This window comes from Aulostomus chinensis, chromosome 2 (genome assembly GCF_037954235.1).
Source record: "Aulostomus chinensis isolate RoL2024-O1b breed Wild chromosome 2, RoL_Achi_v1.0, whole genome shotgun sequence".
NCBI classification, from domain to species: Eukaryota; Metazoa; Chordata; class Actinopteri; order Syngnathiformes; family Aulostomidae; genus Aulostomus; species Aulostomus chinensis.
The window spans coordinates 1826445-1852542 of NC_141321.1; the positions used below are offsets into that span (position 1 = coordinate 1826445).

Below are 26098 nucleotides of genomic sequence, written 5' to 3' on the forward strand. Positions count from 1 at the left end.
GTTGGCTTTGCTCTTAAAAAATATTTGATATCAATGATCAACTGGTCAACATATAAGCTAATAGTGGTATTTCTTTAAGAGGCTGATGTTTTGGAGAGGCCATAGATTTTTATTGACATTGTTATTTATGTATTTATATATTTTGTGGGCATAGAGAGACCCAAAAATTGTGGCCAAATATGTAACTTTCCTTTAAGAAAGCGAATTTGAGACCATAAACTTTAACTTGTTCCTCAGTTTAATTAATTCATGACCACAAGATATAACTTGTCCAAAAATATTAAATAGACAAATTAGGGGAATGAGCCATATCTTGTGGATGTAACATAACTTCATTGTGGGTATTGGTTATATCTTATGGCTTCAATGTAAAAAAAAAAAAAGATTGCTTTATGCACACATTGCCAATCCACAGGGTACAAGTACCTGAATACTTAAAGGTAGTACCCCCACGTCAGCAAATGATATGAAATTCAGAGTATCCCTATGTAGTTCTTCTGCTTAATCTGAATCTCCATATGGTGTCTGGTAACCCACTGCACACCCCGGGTTCTACTGGGTTTAAATCCTTCAAACCAACACATGGAGAGTTTCTGTCCCTGTTGCATTGAAGTTGTTCTGATTCAGTTTAGTTTTATTTTGGGGAAACAGAAATGAAGGGGTGAATGGTTCAGTCATCGTTCCTCGTCTCTCCTCAGCTGCTGTACGAGGAGTGGGCCAGCTACAGCGTCTTCTACAAGTACCAGCCTATCGGACTCATCAGGTCAGACCCAGAGCCGTGCTCTTGTCCTGCCCTTCAGGTGAATTACACGCATGCTTGCCAGTCTCTCCAATGTGCTCTTACCGCATCATTTGTCACCGTCACCAACCCACCAAACACCGGGCTGAGCTACAGATAAGAACCCTCGCAGACAGATTGATGCCTCAGTAATGCAGCTCCACAGAGGCAATAATCATCTGCTGAGACTGCACGAGGCTGAAACGTGACCCAGTAATTGTCACGATGGTGTCATTTGCGAGGGGGCAGAAATTAAGATTCCAAGGTGTCAGAGTGAATCGATGATGTGTTCCCCCACAGGAAATACTTTGGGGAGAAGGTGGGCCTGTATTTCGCCTGGTTGGGGGTGTACACACAGATGCTGATCCCTGCAGCCATCGTGGGTGTAATTGTGTTCCTATACGGCTGTGTCACAGTGGATGATAACATACCTAGGTAGGTACACACAAACACACGTGCATGCACACACACACACACACACACACACACACACACACACATTGCAAGAGACCACTACCAAATGAACCTTCTGTCTCTTGAGGTGTTAAATTATTCATTAATTCCATTGATTTAGCACCGTACCAAACACAAAGCAAAAATCTTTTTTCGATCTGTTTTTGTCTCCTTGTCTTGTGTCATGATACTTATTTTTCCAAGATTCTGTATTCCCTTTTGTTTAATTTTTCATGAAACATCTCATTCCCCTTGTTCAAGGAATCCAAATTTTGGACAGAATGAGTTAATCGAATCAAACTAGTGTGTAAACACCAGACTTAATGACTCCACCCTCATAATCCATGGAAACATCCTCAAAGTGTTGGCGTGTTGCCACTGAATATCATTTCAGGCTTAACAAATATGGATCCTTCAGCTTTATACTGTCTACAAATAAAAATAAACCTTCGGCGATAATTCTTCTTCTAGGGTGGGGTTGCCAGTTCATCCTGAGCAATGTGGTAAATCAATGAGCTGCTACTTGTTGCTCAAAGTCAAACCACTGTGTGAAGAATATGGAGAAACACCATGAGAGAAAGATGGAGGACACCTTGTCATTTCAGACTCAGCATGGCTCCAACTCAGCAGCAACAAGCAAATTATCAGAAAACACAAACACCGCCCCTTGGATGTTAACAGGGAGAGCAGGCTGGTGTTGTTTTACTCCGTAAGGTGCTGCACCCCTGCTGGATTGGAGGAGGGGATTTCAGCACCCTGCAGTTGCACGGGCACAGAGCGTGAGCAGCACATGGATGTGTTTCAGCTGAACATAAAACAAGAAATGTTGCAGGGTGATGAGAGCATGTGAATATTTTATGTACTCCAGGTCTTCCACCTGCCATTACAGTAAGTGTGTCTGTGTGTGCCTGACATTCCTGACCAATATCCTCCTGGTACAGATCAGTGATGATGTAATCCTGTTCAGGCCAACAGTGACTGAAACCTTGTTCATTAACTAACGATGGTTACTTTCTCCCAGTTACAAATGATGAATGTGTTTTTACTTTCGTGTTTGGGCATCATGAGCTCATCTTTCTTCTGGTGTTGCTCACTTCCATTGTTAGGCTTTTGGATTAGTTGTTAGTGCACTTGTTGTTTTCGAATTTGCAAAGTATGTTGGTTCTGCCTTTAGTCAGCCAGCACACGGACAAGCTGCACAAGCACCAACTGGGTTTATCTCATCAAATATTTTGCGTGTAGCCTGAATCTTTTGTTCTGACTTGTTAACCTCCACCCCACACTCCATCTCTTTTTTTGACAGTATGGAGATTTGTGATCCCAGGAACAACGTCACCATGTGTCCACTGTGCGATAGTGCCTGCAGCTACTGGAAGCTGGTGTCGGCGTGTGGTACGGCCCGAGCCAGCCATCTCTTTGATAACCCAGCAACCGTCTTCTTCTCTATCTTCATGGCCCTCTGGGGTAAAGACACGTAATCGTCCAAGCACACACTCACCACTCAAACTCCCACCATAAACATGAGATGAATAGAACAATTAAACTATTGCATCCCATGAATACTAGAAATGTGATATTGCGAGTCTGCAAAGGTAGCAGGAGTGGAGACACACTGAGTGAAATGTGTCCACTCCTCCTCGGATGTTCCGCCAAACCAGGCTGCCATCTGTTAGCAGCAGCAGGCCTCCAGACCACGAGGTGTTATCTGTTTAGATGAAGGAGAAGGAAAATGGATAACGGGGAGCTGTTTCTGGAAATATTTCCTCTGTACTCCACGGTCAGATCAAACATTAGCATGTGCACATATCTCAGAATCCTCCATTAAAATGAAACTAGTATTTATGTTTATTCCCACTTGCATCCTGCAAGGACCTCCTCCTTCTCCGTGCAGTTCTCTTTGGGTCCGGATAAATGAGACCAGTCAGCACCCAATATGTTGCCTAATTTGCTCCGATATTTGGAAATGGTTGAGACAACTTAATCTCTCAACTATGAGGGCGGCAGAAACTGTCGGTGGACTCTGTCCATCAGCCTGGTCTTGACTATCTAAATCATCTCTGCCTGACAGAGCTAGCATTAATGGTAGTGGTGCTAGCCTAGCCCCTGGCAGTGCTAGCCTAGCCCTGGGAAGTGCTAGCCTAGGCCCTGGTGGTCATAGCCTAGACCCTGGCATCGCTAGCCTCGCCCCTGGCAGTGATAGTGTAGGTCCTGGTGGTGTTTTCCTTGGGCCAGATGGTGCTATCCTAGACCGTGGCAGTGCTAGCCTAGCCCCTGGTGGTGCTTGCCTAGACCCTGGTAGGTCTAGTTTAGCCTCTAGTGGTGGTAGCCTAGGCCCTGGTGGTGATAGCCCAGCCCCTGGTGGTGATAGCCTTGACCCTGGCAGTGCTAGCCTAGAAGCTGGCGGTGTTAGCCTGGCCGCTGGCGGAGACAACCTAGGCCCTGGTGTTGCTATTCGAGACCCTGGCAGTGCTAGCCTAGCCCCTGGTGGCGTCATGCTTCAAGAAGCTGTTGTTATCAGTGTAGTATGTTCAGTGTAATACTGAAGCTCTTTGTGTGCGGCAGCTTTGTAGCAGGGCTTCCTCTCTGTTTCCTGTCCTCTGCTGACTGGGTGTCACCATCCCAGTGGATGAGGAGAGATCAGCTGTTGAGATTGAGGAGCATCCTGAGCTATATGATCCACACAGACATGTCCCCTTGTCCCTCTCCTCTGCCGCAGCACGACTCTTCCTATTGGTGCTCGTGGTGTCACCTGATGTGTGTCATCTATCATGCCTCAGTTCTGTTGTGCTGGTGTGTTTCAGCTTTTCTGGTGAAACACTACTTGCTCTCCAAGATGAATGTGTGCCTTGAGAGTTTCTCTACTTAAACAGTACGTTCAGAACCTCTGACATGTAAACTAGTCAAATATGGGTTCAGCTCACTAGGATAACCAGACGCCTGCAGTTGTCTGCATAAATTAAGATGAGAGACTCAAAATGTTGACTAGTTAAATGGTGACATCCAAGATATCAAATAGTTTAACTAATAGGGACATGTTAGCTACGTTCACACGAGAAGCCTAAATGCTCAACTCTAGATTTTGCTGAAATCAGATACTCGTAATCTCTGGGGCAGAAGTCGCCGAGGCGGTGAAACAACTCTGCGGTGGCAGAGCTCCGGGGGTGGATGAGATCTACCCTGTGTATCTCAAGGTTCTGGATTTTGTAGGGCTGTCTTGGATGACGCATCTCTGCAACATTGTGTGGACATCGGGGGCGGTGCCTTTGGAGTGGCAGACCAGGGTGGTGGTCCCCATCTTGAAGAAAGGGGACCAGAGGGTGTGTTCCAACTATCAGGGGATCACACTCCTCAGCTTTCCTGCAAGGATCTATGCCAGGGTACTGGAGAGGAGGCTCAGGGCGAGAGTTGAACCTCAGATCGAGGAGGAGCTTTGTGGTTTTCGTCCCAGCCGTGGAACCGTGGATCAGCTCTTCATCTTCGCTAGGGTGCTTGAAGGGGCAGGGGAGTTGGGGGGCAGTCCACATATGCTTTGTGGATTTGGGGAAGGCTTATGACCATGTTCCCAGGAGCACCCTGTGAGGTGTACTCCGGGAGTATGGGGTGGATGGCCCCTTACAAAGGGCCATTCAGTCTCTCTAGCGGAGGAGTGAGAGTCTGGTTTGTAAGTCGGACTTGTTCCCAGTGAGAGTTGGACTCCACCAAGGCTGCCCTTTGTCACCGGTTCTGTTCATAACTTTTATGGACCGAATTTCCAGGCACAGCCGGGTGGTGGAGGGGGTCTAGTTTGGTGGCGAGAGGATGTTGTCTCTGCCTTTTGTGGATGATGTGATCCTCTTAGCTCCATCAGGCCACAACCTCCAGCTCTTGCTGGGACAGTTCCCAGCTGAATGTGAAGCGGCAGGGATGAGAATCAGCACCTCCAAGTCTGAGGCCAATAGTCCTCAGCCGTAAAAGGGTGGCCTGCCGACTTGGGGTCAGGGGGGAGGTCCTGCCTCAGGTGGAGGAGTTTAGGTATCTCAGGATCTTGTTCACAAGTGAGGGTAGGATGGAGCGGGAGATTGACAGGTGGATTGGGGCGGTGTCTGCAGTGATGCGGGTGCTAAACCAGTCCATTGTGGTAAAGAGGGAGTTTAGCCAAAAGGCGGAGCTCTTGATTTACTGGCCAATCTACATTCCAACCTTCACCTGTGGTCATGAGCTTTGGATAATGACAGAAAGAACAAGATCACAAATACAAGCAGCCAAAATGAGTTTCCTCTGCAGGGTGGCTGGGCTCTGCCTTAGAGATAGAGTGAGAAGCTCAGTCATTTGGGAGGTGCTCAGAGTAGAGCCACTGCTCCTCCATGTTAAGAAGAGTCAGTTGAGGTGGTTCGGGCATCTGGTGGGGATGCCTCCTCCCTCACGAGGTCTTCTAAGCATGTCTGACCTCAAATGTGACCTCCGTCTGAACAGCCTACTGACTTGTACGTCATTGTAGATCGACTTTCTTCATCATTGTGCACAGGAACAAATCAAATATTTAATAAATTTCTATGAATTACTGATACAGCAAACTGTTCTTGAGGGAGAAAGTGAAATAGACTTATACTTTTCCAAAATGGAACAAACTACAGGGTTATTTGTAACACAGGAAATTCTGTGAAAGTCAAATGGTATATAGACTAAAAAAGTTCACACTTAAGACAGAAACCATGAATGACAAGTGATGAATATGCATGCAAAGATCTTATTCCTCTATTTTGAAGAAATGTATTCGTAACCGTATGAACATTTTGAGGAGGGAGAGGTTTTGGAATATATTGTCAGCCATACTGAAGGATATTTTAACACAAAGTCATACAAAGGATGCAAAGAGGTTGTAAACAGTCACATAAACATGAGGCATGAAGTCAAGCAATCAGAGTCATCTGTCATTTCCTCTGAGAGCCAGGTAAGGCTACACCTTGCTGCATTTTCTCTGTTGCATTAAACCCTGACCACCGTGCTGGTGGGACATTCCAATAACCAGTAAGTCAGATTCTGCAGGGGCAACACGTTTGATGCTGAAACAACAAGGATGAGAAAATGAAACTCTACATCAGGTGGAGGAAAAGTCCCAAAACTGACATTAAGATTCATGCAAGATCATCGTAGCAGATATGAATGATAGTTGCTGTCAGAAACAGGGGAGTATTTGGATGAAGTTGTTCTACTGGGACTTGTTCAAGCAAACAACGGTTCTCCTTGTTAATGTTTGTACCTCTATGTTCATCCTCTAAGCGTGAGTTTTTTCTTGGCTTGTGCAGCGGTTCTCTTCATGGAACATTGGAAAAGACGACAGATGCGACTGAACTACGTCTGGGACTTGACAGGCTTCGGCGAGGAGGAGGAGGTGAGATATCTCCAGCTTGGAGATGCTAGAAATGCTGAAAAATGTCCATTCAGAGAGATTACAGCTATCACTCTCACCAGGTACGGTCAGGCTTGTTGATGGGCAGACTGCCTCCTGCTCTCAGGGGCTGACGGTTTTTACATCGCTACACAAGACAGAAAATAAACTAAACCGTCACACGACCTGTAACCTAAAAGTTTGTATTCCTAAAATTTTAAGGACGTGAACAAAGTTATATTTGTACTTTGATTGAAAGCTGAAAATAGTGAATATGAAACCCCTACTATGCTGCAATACACTAAAACGCTTTGCTTTTTTCATCCAGAGCTTTAGAGATATCAGCTCTAGACTGGTGATTGGAGGGTTACCCATCATGTCTGCTTTCATTGTTGTCAGCACTGGCTGTTGTGCACTGGTGCTGAACACACCTTTGAAACAGTTCTGTGTGGTGAATGTAGCAACAGTCCTAGCAGACATGATGTTTGTTCTGAGTAGCAGGTCTCTGCAGGCCCAACACCATCCTAGAGAAGCCAGTCGGACAAATAGCTGCTGGGGGAGGAAAACATAGTCATTCCCTCATCTTCATTCCTATCACTGTTCCATGTGGAGTTATAGCTAAAACATCATTCTTTTAATTTGATTTTTATTCCTAATTCATTCTATTAATAGGATGTTTCATTACTGTTGAAGTGTCTATATATGGCCGTGGATTTGTCGCCCCGACCTACAGATTGAAATACACACGAGTGTGTTTGTGACACACGTCTTGACGAGATCCTCTACAGTTCTACTTGCTAACGATGTTATTAAAGCTGGTAATGTAAAAGTTGGTGGTGTTGTTTTGACTGGATATTAGTGTTTGTGGATCCACCTTTCAACAAATTTGACTGTGTGCAGCAATATCAGAAAATGCATAGTCATATCAATTATGTCTTAGAAGGAGCAGCGAGGCTGCAGGTTCTGCTGCGAACCTGAGTCACGGCAGAATTAGCACCACGAGGTCAGAATGTGCATGACTGTGACTCCTGTCTGAGTCATCACCCAGAAAAACCTCCCCCGCAAACACATCAAAGACCGACATCAGTACTGAGTGTGTGATGATAATGAAACAAAAGAGAAGAATGTTGAATGTGTTACCATCGTGTCCTCTGTGATGGCGTGGAAATGTTCCTCTGACAGTGACTGACACCTTCTCCTCTCTGTCTGTGTGTGGTTTATTTTGCAGGAGGAACACAAGGTTTGGATCCATCTTTAGTTTTTTGCATCTCTTACATTAAAACTTACCTTCCTCTTCTCTTGATGTCCTGTTTCAGATCCATTGTTGCCACACTTACCTTTTCTCCCTAAAGGTGTCTAACAGTCTGGCTACGGTCCTTTCACGCAGCGTCCTCTCTGTCTCTGACCTCTGTCCTCCTGCTCCTTCTCCCTTGCCGCCTCTCTGCTGTGTCGTCTGCTGGTGGAGACACAATGACGGGAGGGCTTGTTGACTCAGAACTCATCTCAGCTCTCTTCGCTCCTCTGTTACTTGTCCTGATTATTATTGCTGGTTCAACAGAGACCTAGCGCCACGGCTAACAGCTGTGTGTGCACTATTTTGTCTCTTCATGGCTGAATTCAGCAAGACATTTTTGTACCATGACAATAAAGTAACATAAACTTGAAAAATAAAGAGATATTAGAACATACTGTCCATAAATAAAGATAGAAAGAAATGTTCCATATAACCTGGTTAACTTGTGTTTTGGGGGTTTTTTTAGTAGTGAAATTAAAATCTCTGAGTAGACGGACCTTGATGTGACCAATTGCCCAAACTCAATACTTTGCGGTGTTTCGGCTGTTCATTCTCATTCAAAACAGGAACAATTCCTCTAATTTGGCCGATCAATCATGGGAGCTGAAAGTACCATGATTTCATTTTGAGTCCAGCGTGTTCTTGCTTAATATTACGGTTTCAATTCAGTTTCAGATTTTAGATTCCTGACAGCACAACACCAGCTACGAATTTGGTGACTTTGATGATCTCCAATATCAATTCACTCCTGCCAGTTTGTATTGAAAAGCTTTGACATCATTTATGGACTGAGCCTCTCAGGCCCTAAGTGTGGTGGGATCAGGTTCGTAGCCACGTCAGTGTACCGGATCTGGGACTGACACCCTTCCTGCTGCCATGTCTCAGTCTCTAGATTAGACACAGACAACAGCAGGACAGAAAGAAACTCCTGGACTAGAACTGGTGATTCTACAAAGCTGTTTGAAAGGCTCACACCAGGCCCACACACCATGTGGTCCATTTGGCTTCCCAAAACATTTTGGAGTTTTAATTTTGGACAGTTCTCGCTGGACCCGTGGGCATTGGTGTGCACAGACTTTTTGAAGGGCAGTAGCAAAAAGAAAAAAAAAAGGTACATACAACACGGTCTTGCCACTGAAGAGGGCACTAAGTTCCGCCGAAGAGGACATTTTAGAGTCTGTTTGGCCTCCCAAGAGGACACTTAAGAGTGTGTTTTTCTACAATTGGGCCATGGTCGCCCCCACCCCCCATACACACCACTGCCCATGGGGGTCTGTAGGGGTCATAATAACGTCTCCCAGGATCTCATGGTTCATCTCTTCTGAAAACCATTTTTTTTGGTTTGAAATGGTTTTAGTGTTTGTATTCTACCTGACAACACATGACCAAAGTCTCTGTCTTCCTGTTTTGAGTCTTTTGTCCGTCTGTTATTTCTCTGTTCACTAACACATTTACATTTCTTTAGTAGTTGTGCTGTTTCCTCTCCGGCAGATTTACATTCCCCTTGGTTCACTGCAGATTGTAGTGTAGACAACACACACACACACAGCATTTGCACTGACATTTTGAAGTGTGTGGCATGTAAAGACCCTCAGTTTACCAGTAACTCAGACTAGACTGTAGCCAAGAAAACAGTTTCCTGGGGTTCAGCTGTGAGGATCATGGCTCATTCTCACACCCCACCAGTCTTCATTTTAGCCCTGATCCTGTCATGGTTGGTTAACTCATCACACTTATGTTTCTTGAGAGTGTAGCTGATGTTAAACACATCATGAAACACAGCACAGGCTGTGCCTCCAGTGTCTGTCTTTACTACACTGATCTTTACTACTGTGATATTATCCGTCACATCTGAACCCATTTCTCTTTCAGGACCACAACCGAGCCGAGTATGAATTCCGAGTCATGCAAAAGTCAATGAAACAGGAACATTCAAGCTTGAAGGTAAAACTGGTTCAGCTGCAATGTTGCACCTTGTTCCCCCTGCAGCAGGCGTCCTGCAGCTGTGGGCTACAGGCTAAAAATGATATGAAATAAAGATTTTATGTAATTCAAGTTGTTCTGGGAACCATCAAAGGCAAATGATAGCACCTCCCTGATCTGGTCTCTTCTTCCATCTCATCAAATTAATCAGTCTAGTGTCATGGATGCTCTGAATTGACGGTCAGCTGCTGGACTCACGCTGCTCAGAAGACCAGCAAGCAGACCTGAAAGCTGTGAAATGAATAAGAAGATAGTAGCTTTGAGGGTCCTTAGAACACTTCAGAACACCAGAGACATCCTGGTTCCAACATGAATGGAACTTTGACAACATAGGAACATCTCTTGTGCATGTTAATTTAAAAATATGCTGAAAAGGACTAAAAACAGCAGCAGGCCGAAATATGCTGATCAGAGAACGTGCCACACCTCGTCGCTGGTACCTCCTCATGTCTGTCACACGTGTCGTGGACTCTAACTGGTGACTTGTAGTGACTCCTCCTGCACACTGATGCCTCACAGACTGAGGGTGGAGGTAGAAAAGCTCACCACAGGTGAAGCTACAAGAGCTCTGTTGCTCTCTGATGGTTTGTTGGTGTGTAGGTCCTCCTACCCCCAGGGTGGGGGGGCAGCAGCCATCTGCACAGTTTATGATTGTATGAGGTTAAACAAAAATGTCTACGTATTCCGACGGGTTCTTGAGCATGTGCATGTGAGCGATGTCTCCTGGGAAGGTCATATGTCTTCCTGGTCATGAAATGCACAAGAGGACGCCCGAGGTTCTGACCCAGTTCTCTGTTGGGTTGAATGTGACATGATAGCTGGGGGGGGGGATTAGCTGTGCTCTACTGGAGACACAAGAGAGACACAGAGAGAGAGTGTGTGTGTGTGTGTGTGTGTGTGTGCGCACGCTTGGAATGTACGCATCTGTGTGCCCAAGACATAAAGACACTGACAGAACTACACAAGACAACATAAACATCCATATTAAACACACAGCTGGAGATGCAATATCATGTATAACTTTGTGTGTGTGTGTGTTTGTGTTTGTGTTTGTTTTAGGGTGAGAAGGTGAAGCTGACATGCACAGACAGACTGCCAGCTTACTTGACCACAGTGGTCATGATGGCTCTCATGGTGAGTCACCCTCCACTGTTAAATCATCAGCCTTTGTTTCTATTACATATGTATACTTGAGGAAATAATAGCATTTTTTCCCCCTTTAAGTGGTCCTACTTCCTTGTATTAATAGAGGAGATTTCTCATGTAGAAGAGAAGGCGACTGATCAAGTTCAGTGACATTAGAGACAATAGGCTATCAGGACGTATGGTGAGACCAGTGGACACAACACTTCCATATGATTTAATAGTGATGTCAAAAACGTAGGAAAACCAGAGCATTTAGGTTGAGCTTTATGCTCATGTATATTGTCTTCTGACAAATAATCTGTCATTTAAACATAAATGTCAGAGAACACTTGGGTAACTTTTCTGCTCTCTGTGGACCTGTGTCCTGTTGAAACCACGATGGTCTCTGCTGTCTTATATCCATCCATCCATTCATTTTCTACCACTTATTCTGTTAATGGTTGGGGGGGCTGGAGCCTATCCCAGCTGCCTTCAGGAGAGAGGTGGGGTTCACCCTGGACGGGTCGCCAGTCTTTCACAGTGCCAACACATATAGACGGACAACCATTCACAGTCACACCCACACCAACGGTCAATTTAGAGTCTGGATTAACCCTTCTTGCTGTGAGGCGACAGTGCAAACCACTGCTCCAAGTGGGTGAAGACATTTCCTACATTTGCCTCAGAGTTGGAGGTGAAACGATGAACTTCTGCTTTCTCTTATGTATTTGCTGCTCACTGAGGGCTGAGGGGGTGTACACCACGTATCATATGAAATGACAGCCACCAGACATCTAGAAAATGGAGCCATACGACAAGTAGGGGTGAGCTAGCTAGCACGCAGTTGTTTGTTCGAGACAGAATCCTGTTTCATCCTGGTGAAGTTCCAGACCTTCCGAGAGTGTGACGGCATTTTAAACAGAGCAGAGGACTTGGCTTGGTAACAGATGGAACATGAGAGGCAAATACAGGCCGATGCTTCCATCAGCTGACCCGCACCTGAGGGGGGCAACCTGGGAGGATCATTCACCCCGATGATGAGACTAAGGGGGAAATGTTGGAGGGATATTCAGTGACTACTTCAGTATCAGGACTGCTTCTGTGATTTTTTTACCCTCACTGGACTCCACATAGTTTGGTCACGGTGTCTGATTGGATGCTCTTGTCTCTCTTCTTACTCTCAGATCACGGTGACGTTTGTCATTGTTTTCGGGGTCATCCTGTACCGGATTAGCATTAAGGCAGCCCTGCACATGAGCACCTACCCTGCAGCGCGGTCCAACATTCGGGCTACCGTCAAAACCACAGCTGCCATCATCAACCTCATCGTGATCATCATCTTAGACGAAATCTACGGCTCCATCGCCCGCTGGCTGACCACGCTGGGTGAGCAACCTACTCATGCCGAGCAGACGTGTGTGATGCCTCGCCTGCACTGCAGCTGCATGCAATGCATCCTGGGTGAAGAACAAGCAACAGAAAGTTTAAGATGACACATCACATTTTTAACATGGATAGATGAGCTCTGATTTCACCAAGAGCTTTGAAGTTATAAGTAGTTCAACTGCTCAGCTAAATCCATGGTGGCTTCATGGCAGAATAATTTGTGTTCTTCACTGTCACTTTGGGGACTTTTTAAATGAAACATGTAATAACAAGCTTCTTTGGGTTTTTTGGTTAAACAAATTTAAGAGAGATGAAAATGATTCTACTTTGTGTTTTTACAGCTTCTAGCAATGTATGCTACAACTTTCATCTCTGCACTTTGTTACTTTTGAGGGGTTACTGGACATCTTTCTAGGCTCAGAAGAATCAGTGGTTTAGATGCATTGTACAGATAAATGCCTGGAACAGCTGACGGAGAGAATACAGATGCTGTAAAGTTTTAAAGTATTTTGAGCCAGACAACAAAAAGATTCTGAAGAGATGAGTGAAAGAATCAGAATCTGGCCCATGAAGGGAAGAACAAGTGAACAAGTATCTTCAGCAGTAACTTCACGTTCTCTCTGTTGTAACTGCAGTACTGCTGGCCTTTATTAAGGAGTAATCTCTACTGCCACCGCTCATCTTTTTCAGAGGTTCCAAAGACAGACAAGAGCTTTGAAGAACGCCTGATCTTCAAGACTTTTATTTTGAAGTTTGTCAATGCCTTCACACCTATTGTCTATTTGGCCTTTTTCAGAGGAAGGTAAGAGAAGAAACTCTCCCGGCTCACTTATGAACATTTTCATCTGAGACTATTTGAATGCAATTCTGCAGGTTATGTGTTATTCAGATATGCAGACGGGTGTGTTTGTTCTGTGTATGGTGACTGTTTTTGCTCGGTAGGCTTGTTGGACGGCCAGGAAACTACCTCTATGTAGTCGGATCCTACAGAATGGAGGAGGTAATTCCCAACTCTGCCAACTTTACGACACTTTTTTCAACTATACTTTTTATTACTTTATTTTTGATTTTCTCAATAAGTCCCACAGGAAAAACAGAAGCAGTGCATTGTGTCTTAAGAATAGTTTAACAATAATTTACCCCTTTTGCCGTTAAAGGTTTAAAACTGTTAAAAAAAACAGAAATAGATTGTTATAATACATGTTTTATGTTGTTGGAAAAGGTTCAGTCATTTGCCAGTAGGTTTTTTTTTCCAGTTTTCAGCTGCAGATCATAAGCCGCATTAATAATGACAATAAATGAATAATTGATAGTAATTTAAAGTTTATTAAATAGTTGTTTTACCTCTTAATAATGAAATGAATAGGTTTTTGAAGTGAACCATTATGTAGATTTTCAGGCAGCCTCTCATTCAACTGGGTCACTACCAGCATGCTGAAAGTAATGGCTCATAAACCAGTTGTGGATGTTACCAGGTATGAGCGATGTAGTGAAAGACCTCGTGTGCTCTAGTGTGCCCATGCAGGCTGCCTGATGGAGCTGTGCATTCAGCTGTGTATCACCATGCTCGGCAAGCAGCTCATCCAGAACAACCTGTTTGAGATTGGCATACCGTGAGTGAAGAGTGAACACACACACACACACACTCACACACACACACACACACACACACACACACACACACATACATACACACACAATGGCTGTGCAGCCAATCAGCATCGATGATGTGGGAAGTTATGGAGGAGCCAGTTCCACCCACCCACACAGACGAATCGCCTTAACGTCTGTCTGACGACTAGAAGTTCATCCAACTCTTACAAACTGTGTTCAACTCCTTGATCTTGGTTATTACAGCTTGAATCAAAATCAAAGCGAAAGACAAAGATATGTTTGATTCAATTCATTTTCATGAATACAACAAATGATAAAAAGATATTTCAAAGCTGACCTGACAGGAACACGGTGATCAGTAGCAGTGAGAGTCAGTGTGCTCCCTCCATTGTTGCTTGTTTTCATGTTCAGGAAGCTGAAGAAACTGCTCCGCAAGAGAAAGTCAGAGTTGGACACAAAACAAGAGGAGGAGCAGAACAAAACCTTGCACCGACATGAGAAGGACCACTTCCTGGGTCCCTTCGTGGGCCTCAGCCCAGAGTACATGGAAATGAGTGAGTCCATATTGTTGCTCTTCCTGGCTGCTTCAACGAGATAGATACACATCAGTAGCGTTCATATTGGAGTACACAAGGCCAGCTAAATATGTAATATTAATACAACAACTCCACTGTGTGTGTTGATACTTGATTAGAAAGAGAAAGGATCTAAGTAATCTTAAATGAATCAGACTAACTAGTAAGGGTGTTGATGACATGGAGTGGTGGCTAACGGCTCTGCTCAGTCTTGTTTTAAAGATATTTGTCCTTTACAACATTGCATCTGTTACTCTTCACTCACGCTGCCTCCTGTAATGTGACACATGAACCAAAAAATAGGCACTGTTTCCAGAGTAAGGACCGATGTAGCTAATATTTGATGACATGGCTAGGCTCTCTAGCTGCGTGTGTGTGTGTGTGTGTGTGCGTGCGTGTGCGCACGTTACAATGTAATCATCTTTGTTAATGATGTGTGGTTTAGCTCTGACATCATCCACATCAGCCACCCTTCACCCTGACCAGCCCACTAAGCTGCCCACATCCACAATGTACGTTTTACATTGCCGTTAGCGTCTCGTTGCTCATTCGTGCTGAAAAATGAGTCTGTCAGTGGCCTGGAGAACATGTGTGTTACAGCTGCTTACTGTTTTCACACTTGACAGGAAGTTATTGATGAGTTCCCCTATGATGATGTATTATACCATTACCTGTGACCCAGCCGCCGGTAATCACAGTGCTACGGTGAACGACTCCTGCATCACTAGTCTGTCTAGATCATAATGTGATCTGATTGAAAATCAGAAATGTGAAATAAATGAAAGTGTTACTAAAGCCCATCTTTGTGGAGCTCAAGTTGCATCACCATTAAATCAAAACCCATTTCATTTCTAATCCATTCATTTCCTCCAGCCATTCATCAGTGTGATGAGTTTAATGAACTTGATTATTATTCAATTATTTGTATTGCTCTCAAAGGATCTAAATGTGTGAACACAGATGACACAAATGTTCCATTATAGGGGGGAATCCTTTCAGTCCTTTCAGTTTTCTCAGTCAATAGTCTGTTTTCTTGAGCTCCGGTCGCTGCATTCCATCATAAACTTTACAGGCAGGTGAGAGGCTGAAGAGACCGTCGCGCTGACAGCCTCCTCCCTGGTTCCCAAACAAAGCTGCTGAACCACTCGCTTATCAGATGGGTCTTGTTGTTCAAGCGTGAGCAGCTATTTGGGACAAAGTGCAACACGAGGCAGCATCCGTCTGAGGAAAAGTGAAGAGACACGCTCATCATTTAGCTGCCGACATCTCAAGTTTGCTCATTTTACTTTTAATGTATCAATGTTTTTGTTTTTATTAAAGCAGATCTATTGGATCTGTGTTGGGGTTTTCGAGGCACCGTAGGAGACCATAACATGAACATGAGCTGTGATTGGTCAACTACCAGTGAAAACAACCATCTGTCAGAAGTCTAATTTTGTAACATGTCAGCTTGATTCTCCATGCCTTTTAGAATCTACATGGTTTCAGTTTACACAATCACATTATTTCACCATCTCATGTGTCATGTGCTGACATGTCCTGTTGTGTTCTGAGTAACAAGTGGTCATTTCTCCTGTCGTCCGTGTCATCAGTCATCCAGTTTGGGATGGTGACACTCTTTGTGGCCTCCTTCCCTCTCGCTCCACTCTTCGCTCTTCTGAATAACATCATTGAGATTCGCCTGGATGCCAAGAAGTTTGTGATGGAGCTCCGCAGGCCGATTGCAGCCAAAGCCAAAGATATTGGTCAGTGTCCCCCTACACACACACACACACACACACTAAACATGCTGTGTTTGGCCCTCCACATCACTAGACATTCAGTACAGTAATGAACCCTTCCTCAGAGCTACTGTGGAAGACTCATCTCCATGCTGCTGCTAAGTTCAATGACCTGGATATGATTCCTCAGTAAAAGGTGTCTTGAACATAAAGCCTTTTGAATACAAGCCAGAGGGTATGGAGATTTCTCACACACACACACACATTCACAGATGCGCGCACACACATACACGGACACTCACACACAGATACACACACACACACACAGATGCGCGCACACACTCACACACACACACACACAGGGACACTCACGCAGATACACACACACACCATGGTTTATTCAGCTATGTCAGGACGTGGTGGACAGGCTGAACCAGGACCCAGAAGTCAGGACAGTATTTGTTCTTCACGAGGTTCTGATCGGATCAGTTTTTAAACCAAAAAGACGCTCCAAAACCATCACACACTTGGCAGGTGCATGTGCAGGCAGGGAAAGGTGAACCAGGGACACCACACCCCTCCAGGAAGGTGTCCATGATTCCAGGTGTGCTGAGAGACAAACAGAAACGAGGGCAGATGAGTGAGAAGGAGACCACAACCCTCAACAACTTCAGCCATCTTGAATAAGAACTCTGATAAACACATAATCACAATGGAATGAAGTTTCAAATCAAATTCGACTGCAGTATATAATTACTAGGCCAAGGCACACTTCTTACAGGCATGGTGCTGTATTCTTGTGATACAGGGTGCTTGCCCCCCCTAGTGGTGGCTGATGTGACTCACCGTTCTTCTCTCTGTGTGCAGGTATCTGGTACAACCTCTTGCGAGGCCTCAGCAAAGTAGCAGTCATAGTCAATGTGAGTCTCACAGCTCAGATGCTGCTGCTCATTCCTTCTCCTCCTGGAGACTCTAGATGGTAACTCTGCATTTCCCCCCCACCCCCAGGCCTTCGTCATCTCCTTCACTTCTGACTTCATCCCGCGGCTTGTCTACCAGTATGTGTACAGCCCTGATGGCAGCATGCACGGCTTCGTCGATCACTCTCTGTCCTACTTCAACGTCAGTGACTTCCAGCCCGGTACAGCCCCTGTGAACCCGATGCACCTGGGCCACGATGTTCTTATCTGCAGGTACGGCCGGATGCACCTGACCTCTCAGGGGTTCTTATTGAATTTGGACAATATTCAGTCAGTAACACACTTAAACACACCAACACTTCTGGGAGGACAACACTTTTTTGTGAATGGACAGAACCAAAATGATCAGTTCATCATTTATTCAATGGATACACTCCAGAGTATAAGCTGCTGTGATGCCAGTCAAGAAATGATGCTTTGTGATTGGTCACCTGTGCAGAAGAACAACCAATCCCAGCAGATTATGGTCTAGAGCCTTTCTCCAGCTGCGTCCATTGAATAAACTGAGTTGATGCTAACCAGAAACCTACCTCCTCCATAATCTGAAATGGTGCCATATTTTCTTAAATGTCATTGTGTTTCTGACCCTCAGGGCCAAAGTAATATCCTATCACTTGACTAACAGATAAAGAGATGTGTTTCCAAATAAATCCAACATCATTTCTGTATCAGATATAAAGACTACAGAGAGCCGCCATGGTCCAACACGCCATATGAGCTCTCCAAGGAGTTCTGGGCCATCCTGGCAGCCCGACTCGCCTTCGTCATTGTCTTTCAGGTTCAAAGCATTTTCCTTAATTTCAAAATGATAATTTCATTTTGTCATTTATCTTTTATGTAACGAGTGACCGATGCAGCCACTCTGCCTCCAGTGGTGTTCAGATGCCCTATGTATTGTTACTTGATTATCCTATTGTGTTGTTATTTATGCATCAAGTAAACCTCCTGCAGCTCCAGGACCAGGAAGGTTCATGACCCATGACTCACAGATTTACTGTCTCTTAGTGCTCCTAAGTTCTAAAATGTTTCACACTACACAAACCTACTTAAGGGGCTTGTATTTTGTGCGAGTGTCAATATTTTCTTAATCTTTCACATGTGGGTAGTTGTTATGGTTTAGTCGATTAACCAGTTGATTCACTACAAGGGACAAGCTGTTTTGAATAGGTGAGACAGGTGTGACAGGTTCTTTAACGTATCAAAGGAATAGGAAGAGGAATCTGATATTTTTGGGGACGGAGTTTTCATCCACGCCTCAGTGCACTTACATTGTTCTCATTTGTCCAAACAAAATGAAGCAAACCGTGAAGATTCTGAATGTGGGACGTTGTTGGATGCGGTTTGTTGCTTTGTTTGTTTTCGGTTGGTATTTTCTGCCTGTACGTATGATTTTAACGCCCTCTGTATTTCTTCTGCAGAACGTGGTGATGCTCATGAGTGACTTTGTGGACTGGCTGATCCCAGACATTCCCAAGGACATCAGCCTCCAGATCCACAAGGAGAAGATCCTCATGGTGGAGCTCTTCATGAAGGAGGAGCAGGGAAAGAGGCGCACTTTACGGGACAACCACAACCAAGACAACTGCACTACCCCCTCATCCGCCACCCAAAGCCCACCACAGCCACGCTCTCGGCCCCTGTCACACGCAAACTGCTACTAAGCTGCCAATGTCCGGGGAAGCAAGTTGAAATTCCAACAAGCACATACAAACCTGGAAATAAACTGTAAATAGGTTCATCAGCTGTTAACAAGCACGTGCAGCTTGCCGGTAACGATTAAGTCATCCAGTAACTGCAAAGGTTTTCCTGCATTCACATTGTTGGGAAACATCTGTAGGAATCAACTGATCATTTATGAATGTGTTCACCTTTGAATTTACTCCTTAAAGGCTCCCTTGCAACACTTTTCTGATGCAGTTTCAGCCATAAATCACAAGTCAGACAATAACCCGCCAAATGACTGTGATCTCTATTATTTACTGGATGTATTTGAAAGGAACAAGCCATTCCAGACATTTGAGGGGGCACTGCCAAACCCCACTGGAAGCTCCAGGTGAATGACTTTCCCAAGGAGCAAGCACATACCTGCTGTGAGTCCACCAGGATGGGAGGACAGGCTCTGTCGATCCGTCCAAACGGTCCACAGGAGTTTCCTCCTGAGGAAAGTTCCTCACACAGAGACCCTCTCCTCTGTCCTGATATCAAGCTATAAATTCTTTTTTTCCCTTTTTTTATACAAGTGCTAGAATTTATCAACTTACGTTTTCTCAACATGCATTTTGGTGAAGCACTTGTGCTTTGCTTGTTTGGATGGTTCCAGCAGACTTTCTCTTCTCTTGTCAGAGCACCATCTTGCTCAGTTGTGTTTCTTTTTGAGCAGAAAAAGGGCAGAGCGCTGCTCAGAGGCATTATTCCTGGAAGCACAAGTCACATTATTGTTAATTCCAATAAACTGGAAGTCTTTCAGCTGCACCTGCCGAGAATCAAGATACAGTCATGATTACAAATTGGACCTACGGGAGCACTGCAGCTACAGAAATTGTTTTTTTTTTTTTTCCCCTTTCAAGACTAAAAACACATTGTCTGACTTATCATTAACTTCTATATTAGTTTGTTTCTTCAATAACTATTGATGCATCTAACAGGGAACTATAAGAATTCTTGTTTCTGGCAGCTAATGATGCAGAGACAACATTCCCGGCTCTCCAGCTGCTGGATGCCTTGGCACAAGCTAATTGCTAACAGACCTTTAAGGGGTGGGCAGCATCCGTGTGTCAGCGGCGCTCATCAGCTGAAAATAGCTGCATGATACTGCAGGGACACAGATGAGCCGAACACTTGATAGTGCCCAGAGCTGTTAACAGGCTTCATCACCAGCTACACTCCGTCATTTCACCCGTTAATATGTTCGAAAACACTCCAAAACTGGGTTTTTTAAATCAGTTCTGACAGAGCCAGAGTCTCTGTCTGTCAGAACAGGTTCTCTGTTGGCACCTTTCACAAGAGAGAATTAATGAATTTAGAAAACAGTAAAGATTAAATTATTTCCATTTCAGTCCTTTGCTAACTGATCAGTAAATGTTTCTTTCGTATTTCAATAATCTCTTCTCTCTGAGCTGTTAAGGAATTTATTGGAACCCTTGATAAAAAGGCCAAAGCCTGAAAACGAACTTGAAAAATGAATACATCAGGAAATTACATAGAAATTACAATATTTTTAATTGCAAAAGCCCTGTATTTCAAATGTCATGTCTAAATTGAAATGCTGTTAAAAAGACTTCTGAATGCAACCAGGGGCACTGTAAGAAAAGAGAATAATAAACTATACCGTATTTTGCCAAAGACCCTGGAGGACCCAGGGCCCCACTTTGAAAACCCCTGCTTGATAGGAAGCAGCCTGTTTCAACTCTTACTCATTTAGGATCTTTAGGTCCATCAACTGATCATCAGTAGGGTCAGAGTGCAGTTGTGTGACATCCATCCCACGCACCAACACGCAGAGGCGCTGCTCCAAGGCTCCTCTCTGCTGCAGCTCATGAGGACCGCATGTGTGTGGGGGGGTGTTTTGGATCTTTAGCTGCACCAGCGTGCTGACAGGTCAGGGTTCAGTCAATGAATGTACTCTGTTTAGAGGCACAACAAGTAGCATGTTTCACTCCTGGTGAACACCGGGGGGGGCACATCCCTGTAGTATCATCACTTACATACACCAGAACTACCTGCAGGAGGGAGAGGGATTAAGGACGCATATCTAGCAAATACTTTAGCAAATAATGTCTTTATCTAGTCTTAATGGCAATGTTCTATGGGTTCCAATGAGCCGCAGGTCCACGTCAGCTGCTCCAGTTCTCACCTGTGGGTGAAGCCAAACCCTCATCCATCCCATTTTAACAAGGCTTCCTCTGAAAGGTGTTAGCGACCTGGCTTGGCACCCACTCAGGGGGGCCCACAGGTACACACGTCAGTGCATCAGCAGAAAAAGAAAAACACACACTTCTCATGGGCCACCAGTTCTGATCCAGAGGGACTATGTTTGTTTTCTCCCCAGAGTTTCTGAAGGGTGCAAGTCGTCATGCCTTTACAGTTGTGTGCGCTTACAAGCGCAGCCACATCTGCATCCTGCTGTTGGGCTGGAGGCTTCCTGCCCATTTTATCTGGATTGTAACTCAAAGAGACTTTACATTTTGACTTGTAGAGGCTGGACAGCAGCGCCAGTGTCTTGTTCACTGCAGTGACCTTGCTGAGCCAGGCAGCGCCATCTCACCTTCCCTGCCTTGGATTCTCCAGCTGCACCTGGGATCCAGAACCTTGACTGATTGTCTTCTGGAAACTCCACTTATAAGATTTCCGATGAGCAGTTTTCAGACACTTCAACAAGGGAACCAGTCGAGCCCAGGAAGGCAGCCTTGTTTCAGTATGATCTTGCCTTATATTTACCTTTTACCTGCAGCTTCAACTATGTAAGCACAAAGACTGAATAATATTTCATTATATATGTTTCAAACTGCAGAGGCGTGTGGAGAGGTGACTGGGTATGTAAATATATTGAACAGCCCCAAGTTTAAGTCTGGACTGATAGAATGTATTATTAGGGCCTGAGCCAGAAGGTACTTCTGGCGAAGACCCTATTATGTTTGCTCGGCAGAGCAACACATTAGCAGCACTAAAAACACTAAAAACACACACTAAACAGTGTCCCAGGCCCCCCCAACACCCATGAGGCAACTGGGCCAGACGGCCCGGAGCCAGTTTTCACATACACACCCATTCAAAACCTGGTATTATACTGTTCTTGCTCTCAATGAGTGCGCGCTATATGCGCATAATGCGCATAACGCGCATAATCTAATTTGACCCCCTGAACATGCATGAAATTCGCTGAAATTTGGCACAATCGTTCGGTATGTCTCAACATTCACTAATCAAAAACAAAAACGCCACTAAAGTCTATAGCGCCACCTAGGGAGCCACACAAAAAAAAGATAATTAGGGCCTGAGCCAGAAGGTACTTCTGGCGAAGACCCTATTATGTTTGCTCGGCAGAGCAACACATTAGCAGCACTAAAAACACTAAAAACACACACTAAACAGTGTCCCAGGCCCCCCCAACACCCATGAGGCAACTGGGCCAGACGGCCCGGAGCCAGTTTTCACATACACACCCATTCAAAACCTGGTATTATACTGTTCTTGCTCTCAATGAGTGCGCGCTATATGCGCATAATGCGCATAACGCGCATAATCTAATTTGACCCCCTGAACATGCATGAAATTCGCTGAAATTTGGCACAATCGTTCGGTATGTCTCAACATTCACTAATCAAAAACAAAAACGCCACTAAAGTCTATAGCGCCACCTAGGGAGCCACACAAAAAAAAGATAATTTTTTTTAATTTCGCGCGCTATAACTCCTCACACAAAACTCCCACAGACATGGGACCAACACCGTTGGACTCGTCTCATCAAGACGAACAATTCTTACACTCTGACCCCTCACCTATCTCCAACAGAATGTCCACAAATTGGACAAAACTGTCAAAATCAGGACTTTTTTTACTCCCCGAACAAAATCTATCTCCTCCTAAACCGTAAATGCCAGGGCTTCCAAACTTTCACACATTACTCTCCCAACTGTGCTCTTCAAAAATCTTTAAAGGCTAATATACTACGCGCTCGGTTTGGATTTTATAAGCCCTCAAAGTGGGGGAGACACGTTTTACGCTTACAATGGAAGTCAATGGGGAGGCCGTGTCCTCTCATGGTACATACTCTCGAACAAATGCTTCTCACGTCTATACCATACATCGCACAGCTTTTAAAAACATATCACTGTATTCCTGACAAAAATCCCTACAAAAATATGGTATTTTGTGTTACTTTCCACCAACGTAGGCCGAGTTATTCAGCTTTTACACACTACATTTCTCTTAATCCTCCACTCTCTCCACTCTAGCACAGATCAAAGAAAGTGCAGCGGGGGAGGGGTTCTTAATGGGCCAGCTGGCAGCTCTGCTCTCAGCTCTGCTCTCAGCTCTGACAGAGATGGCAGAGATTTGTTTACTGTAGTCATGGAAACCACAATTGGCACTTCTCTGCCCTCATGTACATACTCTCAAACAAACACTTGTCGCTTCTAAATTAAAACACTCACACCTTCAGAAAACACACCATTGAATTCCTGAGAAAAAAACTCTACGAACTGATGTCTTTACATTACACTTTTGACCAACATATGCAGAGTTATGACTGTGTTTGTCAGTAAAACTGCCAAATCCTCCTCTACTCTCCACTCTGACAGAGATGGCAGAGAGCGAGCAGAGAAGGGAGGGGTTCTTAAAGGGCCAGCTGGCAGCTCTGCTCTCAGCTCTGCTCTCAGCTCTGACAGAGATGGCAGAGAGCGAGCAGAGAAGGGAGGGGCTCTTAAAGGGCCGGCTCTCAGCTCTGCACTCACACTGTGCAGCGCACTGAGGCTCGTATCTCCTAAACTACAAGGCCTAGGGATTTGCCGATTACACCGTTGGATTCGGGCCGGTGTCAAGGACGCGGCCGTAGGCCGCGCGGGGGCTCAGGCCCTAACAACGCTGCTTGCAGCTTTAATTTTTTTTAATTTCACGCGCTATAACTCCTCACACAAAACTCCCACAGACATGGGACCAACACCGTTGGACTCGTCTCATCAAGACGAACAATTCTTACACTCTGACCCCTCACCTATCTCCAACAGAATGTCCACAAATTGGACAAAACTGTCAAAATCAGGACTTTTTTTACTCCCCGAACAAAATCTATCTCCTCCTAAACCGTAAATGCCAGGGCTTCCAAACTTTCACACATTACTCTCCCAACTGTGCTCTTCAAAAATCTTTAAAGGCTAATATACTACGCGCTCGGTTTGGATTTTATAAGCCCTCAAAGTGGGGGAGACACGTTTCACGCTTACAATGGAAGTCAATGGGGAGGCCGTGTCCTCTCATGGTACATACTCTCGAACAAATGCTTCTCACGTCTATACCATACATCGCACAGCTTTTAAAAACATATCACTGTATTCCTGACAAAAATCCCTACAAAAATATGGTATTTTGTGTTACTTTCCACCAACGTAGGCCGAGTTATTCAGCTTTTACACACTACATTTCTCTTAATCCTCCACTCTCTCCACTCTAGCACAGATCAAAGAGTGCAGCGGGGGAGGGGTACTTAATGGGCCAGCTGGCAGCTCTGCTCTCAGCTCTGCTCTCAGCTCTGACAGAGATGGCAGAGATTTGTTTACTGTAGTCATGGAAACCACAATTGGCACTTCTCTGCCCTCATGTACATACTCTCAAACAAACACTTGTCGCTTCTAAATTAAAACACTCACACCTTCAGAAAACACACCATTGAATTCCTGAGAAAAAACTCTACGAACTGATGTCTTTACATTACACTTTTGACCAACATATGCAGAGTTATGACTGTGTTTCACAGTTAAACTGTCAAATCCTCCTCTGCTCTCCACTCTGACACAGATGGCAGAGAGCGAGCAGAGAAGGGAGGGGCTCTTAAAGGGCCGGCTCTCAGCTCTGCACTCACACTGTGCAGCGCACTGAGGCTCGTATCTTCTAAACTACAAGGCCTAGGGATTTGCCGATTACACCGTTGGATTGGGGCCGGTGTCAAGGACGCGGCCGTAGGCCGCGTGGGGGCTCAGGCCCTAACAACGCTGCTTGCAGCTTTAATTCCATTTGTAATTTCCAGTGAGATTTTCACTTATAGATAAAAATGTCTTGCCGAGGAGCATTTAAAGGGACAGTACATCCTAAAATGAACATTCAGCCATCACCTCGGTGCTACAGGCTGATGGAGGATGGGGTGAAGAGAACACTCCCGGAGTTCCCCAGGAAAAGGTGCTGCATCCTCCAAACATGGGGATGGTTTCAGTGAGACTACAAACATGGCATCATGGCTTCAATGAACTGTGATTTATTCAGATTTGTTCTGGTTTTTTATCTTTGAAAATTGCTGACTATTGATTTGGTTTCAGAACCTTTACTTGTCAAAGTCCAGCAGGGCTGTTGTGGACAAAAAAAACAACCTCTCACCAGAATGACTGAATGTTCAGTTTTAGATTAGCAGCCCCTTTAAGGGTCCCTTCAATGAGACACCTCCCCAGTGGCAAAGACATCATATTATTTAACCTTCATTCTTTATTTAATTGACAAGAACCCAGCGATGTGGACCTAGAGATGTCCCTGTTACTACCTTGTGTTTATTAGGTCACAATTGTTTTGAGCTCAATTGTTCCTGTTAATGGTGTGTGTGTGTGTGTGTGTGTGTGTGTGTGTGTGTGTGTGTGTGTGTGTGTGTGTGTGTGTGTGTGTGTGTGTGTGTGTGTGAGATGACCCAATGTCCTTCTGTCTCTGCTGCCATGTTGTATTCACTAATACACTCCAGGGTGTGAGGTGCGCTACTATCTACTCTCCTGTTTGTCAAGGAACATTTCATAACAAATGCATGTAGGACTTGTCTTGTTTTGTTTCAACTCTTGACTGCAAATAAATAAAAGAGGTTGTGCCTCCGGATGATTCTGATCAGTCAGTTTTTAAACCAGACCAAGCAATGGAATGCCCCGTTCCCAGCTGTACAGGTTTGCTGCTCAGGTGAACTCAGCTCCTGTGCTGAAGTACAACGCTCCACCTCCTGCTGCTCACCATGAATAAAGAACTGCAACAAACACAGAATATGAAAACAGAGCTCAGTAACCCAGCTTTACATAGTTATGACATCTATGCCGGTCTGTGAGTGCAGGACGGCAGGTCGGACCCTCAATGACGTCAC

The 26098-nt window shown here is 44.8% G+C and overlaps 1 protein-coding gene across 4 annotated transcripts in view; it reads left to right on the forward strand.

Annotated features, from left to right (window-relative positions):
• ano1a (anoctamin 1, calcium activated chloride channel a) overlaps positions 1-25851 on the forward strand; it is a 66499-nt gene extending 40648 nt beyond the window's left edge. For 2 of the 4 annotated variants that reach the window (XM_086222504.1, XM_086222488.1), the window contains exons 10-26: positions 699-763; positions 1079-1213; positions 2535-2695; positions 6517-6602; positions 7828-7839; positions 9766-9837; positions 10936-11010; positions 12186-12387; positions 13078-13189; positions 13330-13387; positions 13900-14000; positions 14413-14555; positions 16169-16321; positions 17165-17217; positions 17306-17490; positions 17950-18055; positions 18696-25851. In XM_086222504.1, coding sequence (XP_086078630.1) covers positions 699-763; positions 1079-1213; positions 2535-2695; positions 6517-6602; positions 7828-7839; positions 9766-9837; positions 10936-11010; positions 12186-12387; positions 13078-13189; positions 13330-13387; positions 13900-14000; positions 14413-14555; positions 16169-16321; positions 17165-17217; positions 17306-17490; positions 17950-18055; positions 18696-18938 — 1962 coding nt within the window. In that variant the 3' untranslated portion in view covers positions 18939-25851. The remainder of the gene's footprint in view (positions 1-698; positions 764-1078; positions 1214-2534; positions 2696-6516; positions 6603-7827; positions 7840-9765; positions 9838-10935; positions 11011-12185; positions 12388-13077; positions 13190-13329; positions 13388-13899; positions 14001-14412; positions 14556-16168; positions 16322-17164; positions 17218-17305; positions 17491-17949; positions 18056-18695) is intronic. The other 2 variants (XR_015118998.1, XM_086222500.1) reach the window with 2 other exon arrangements.
• The last annotated feature ends 247 nt before the right edge of the window (positions 25852-26098 follow it).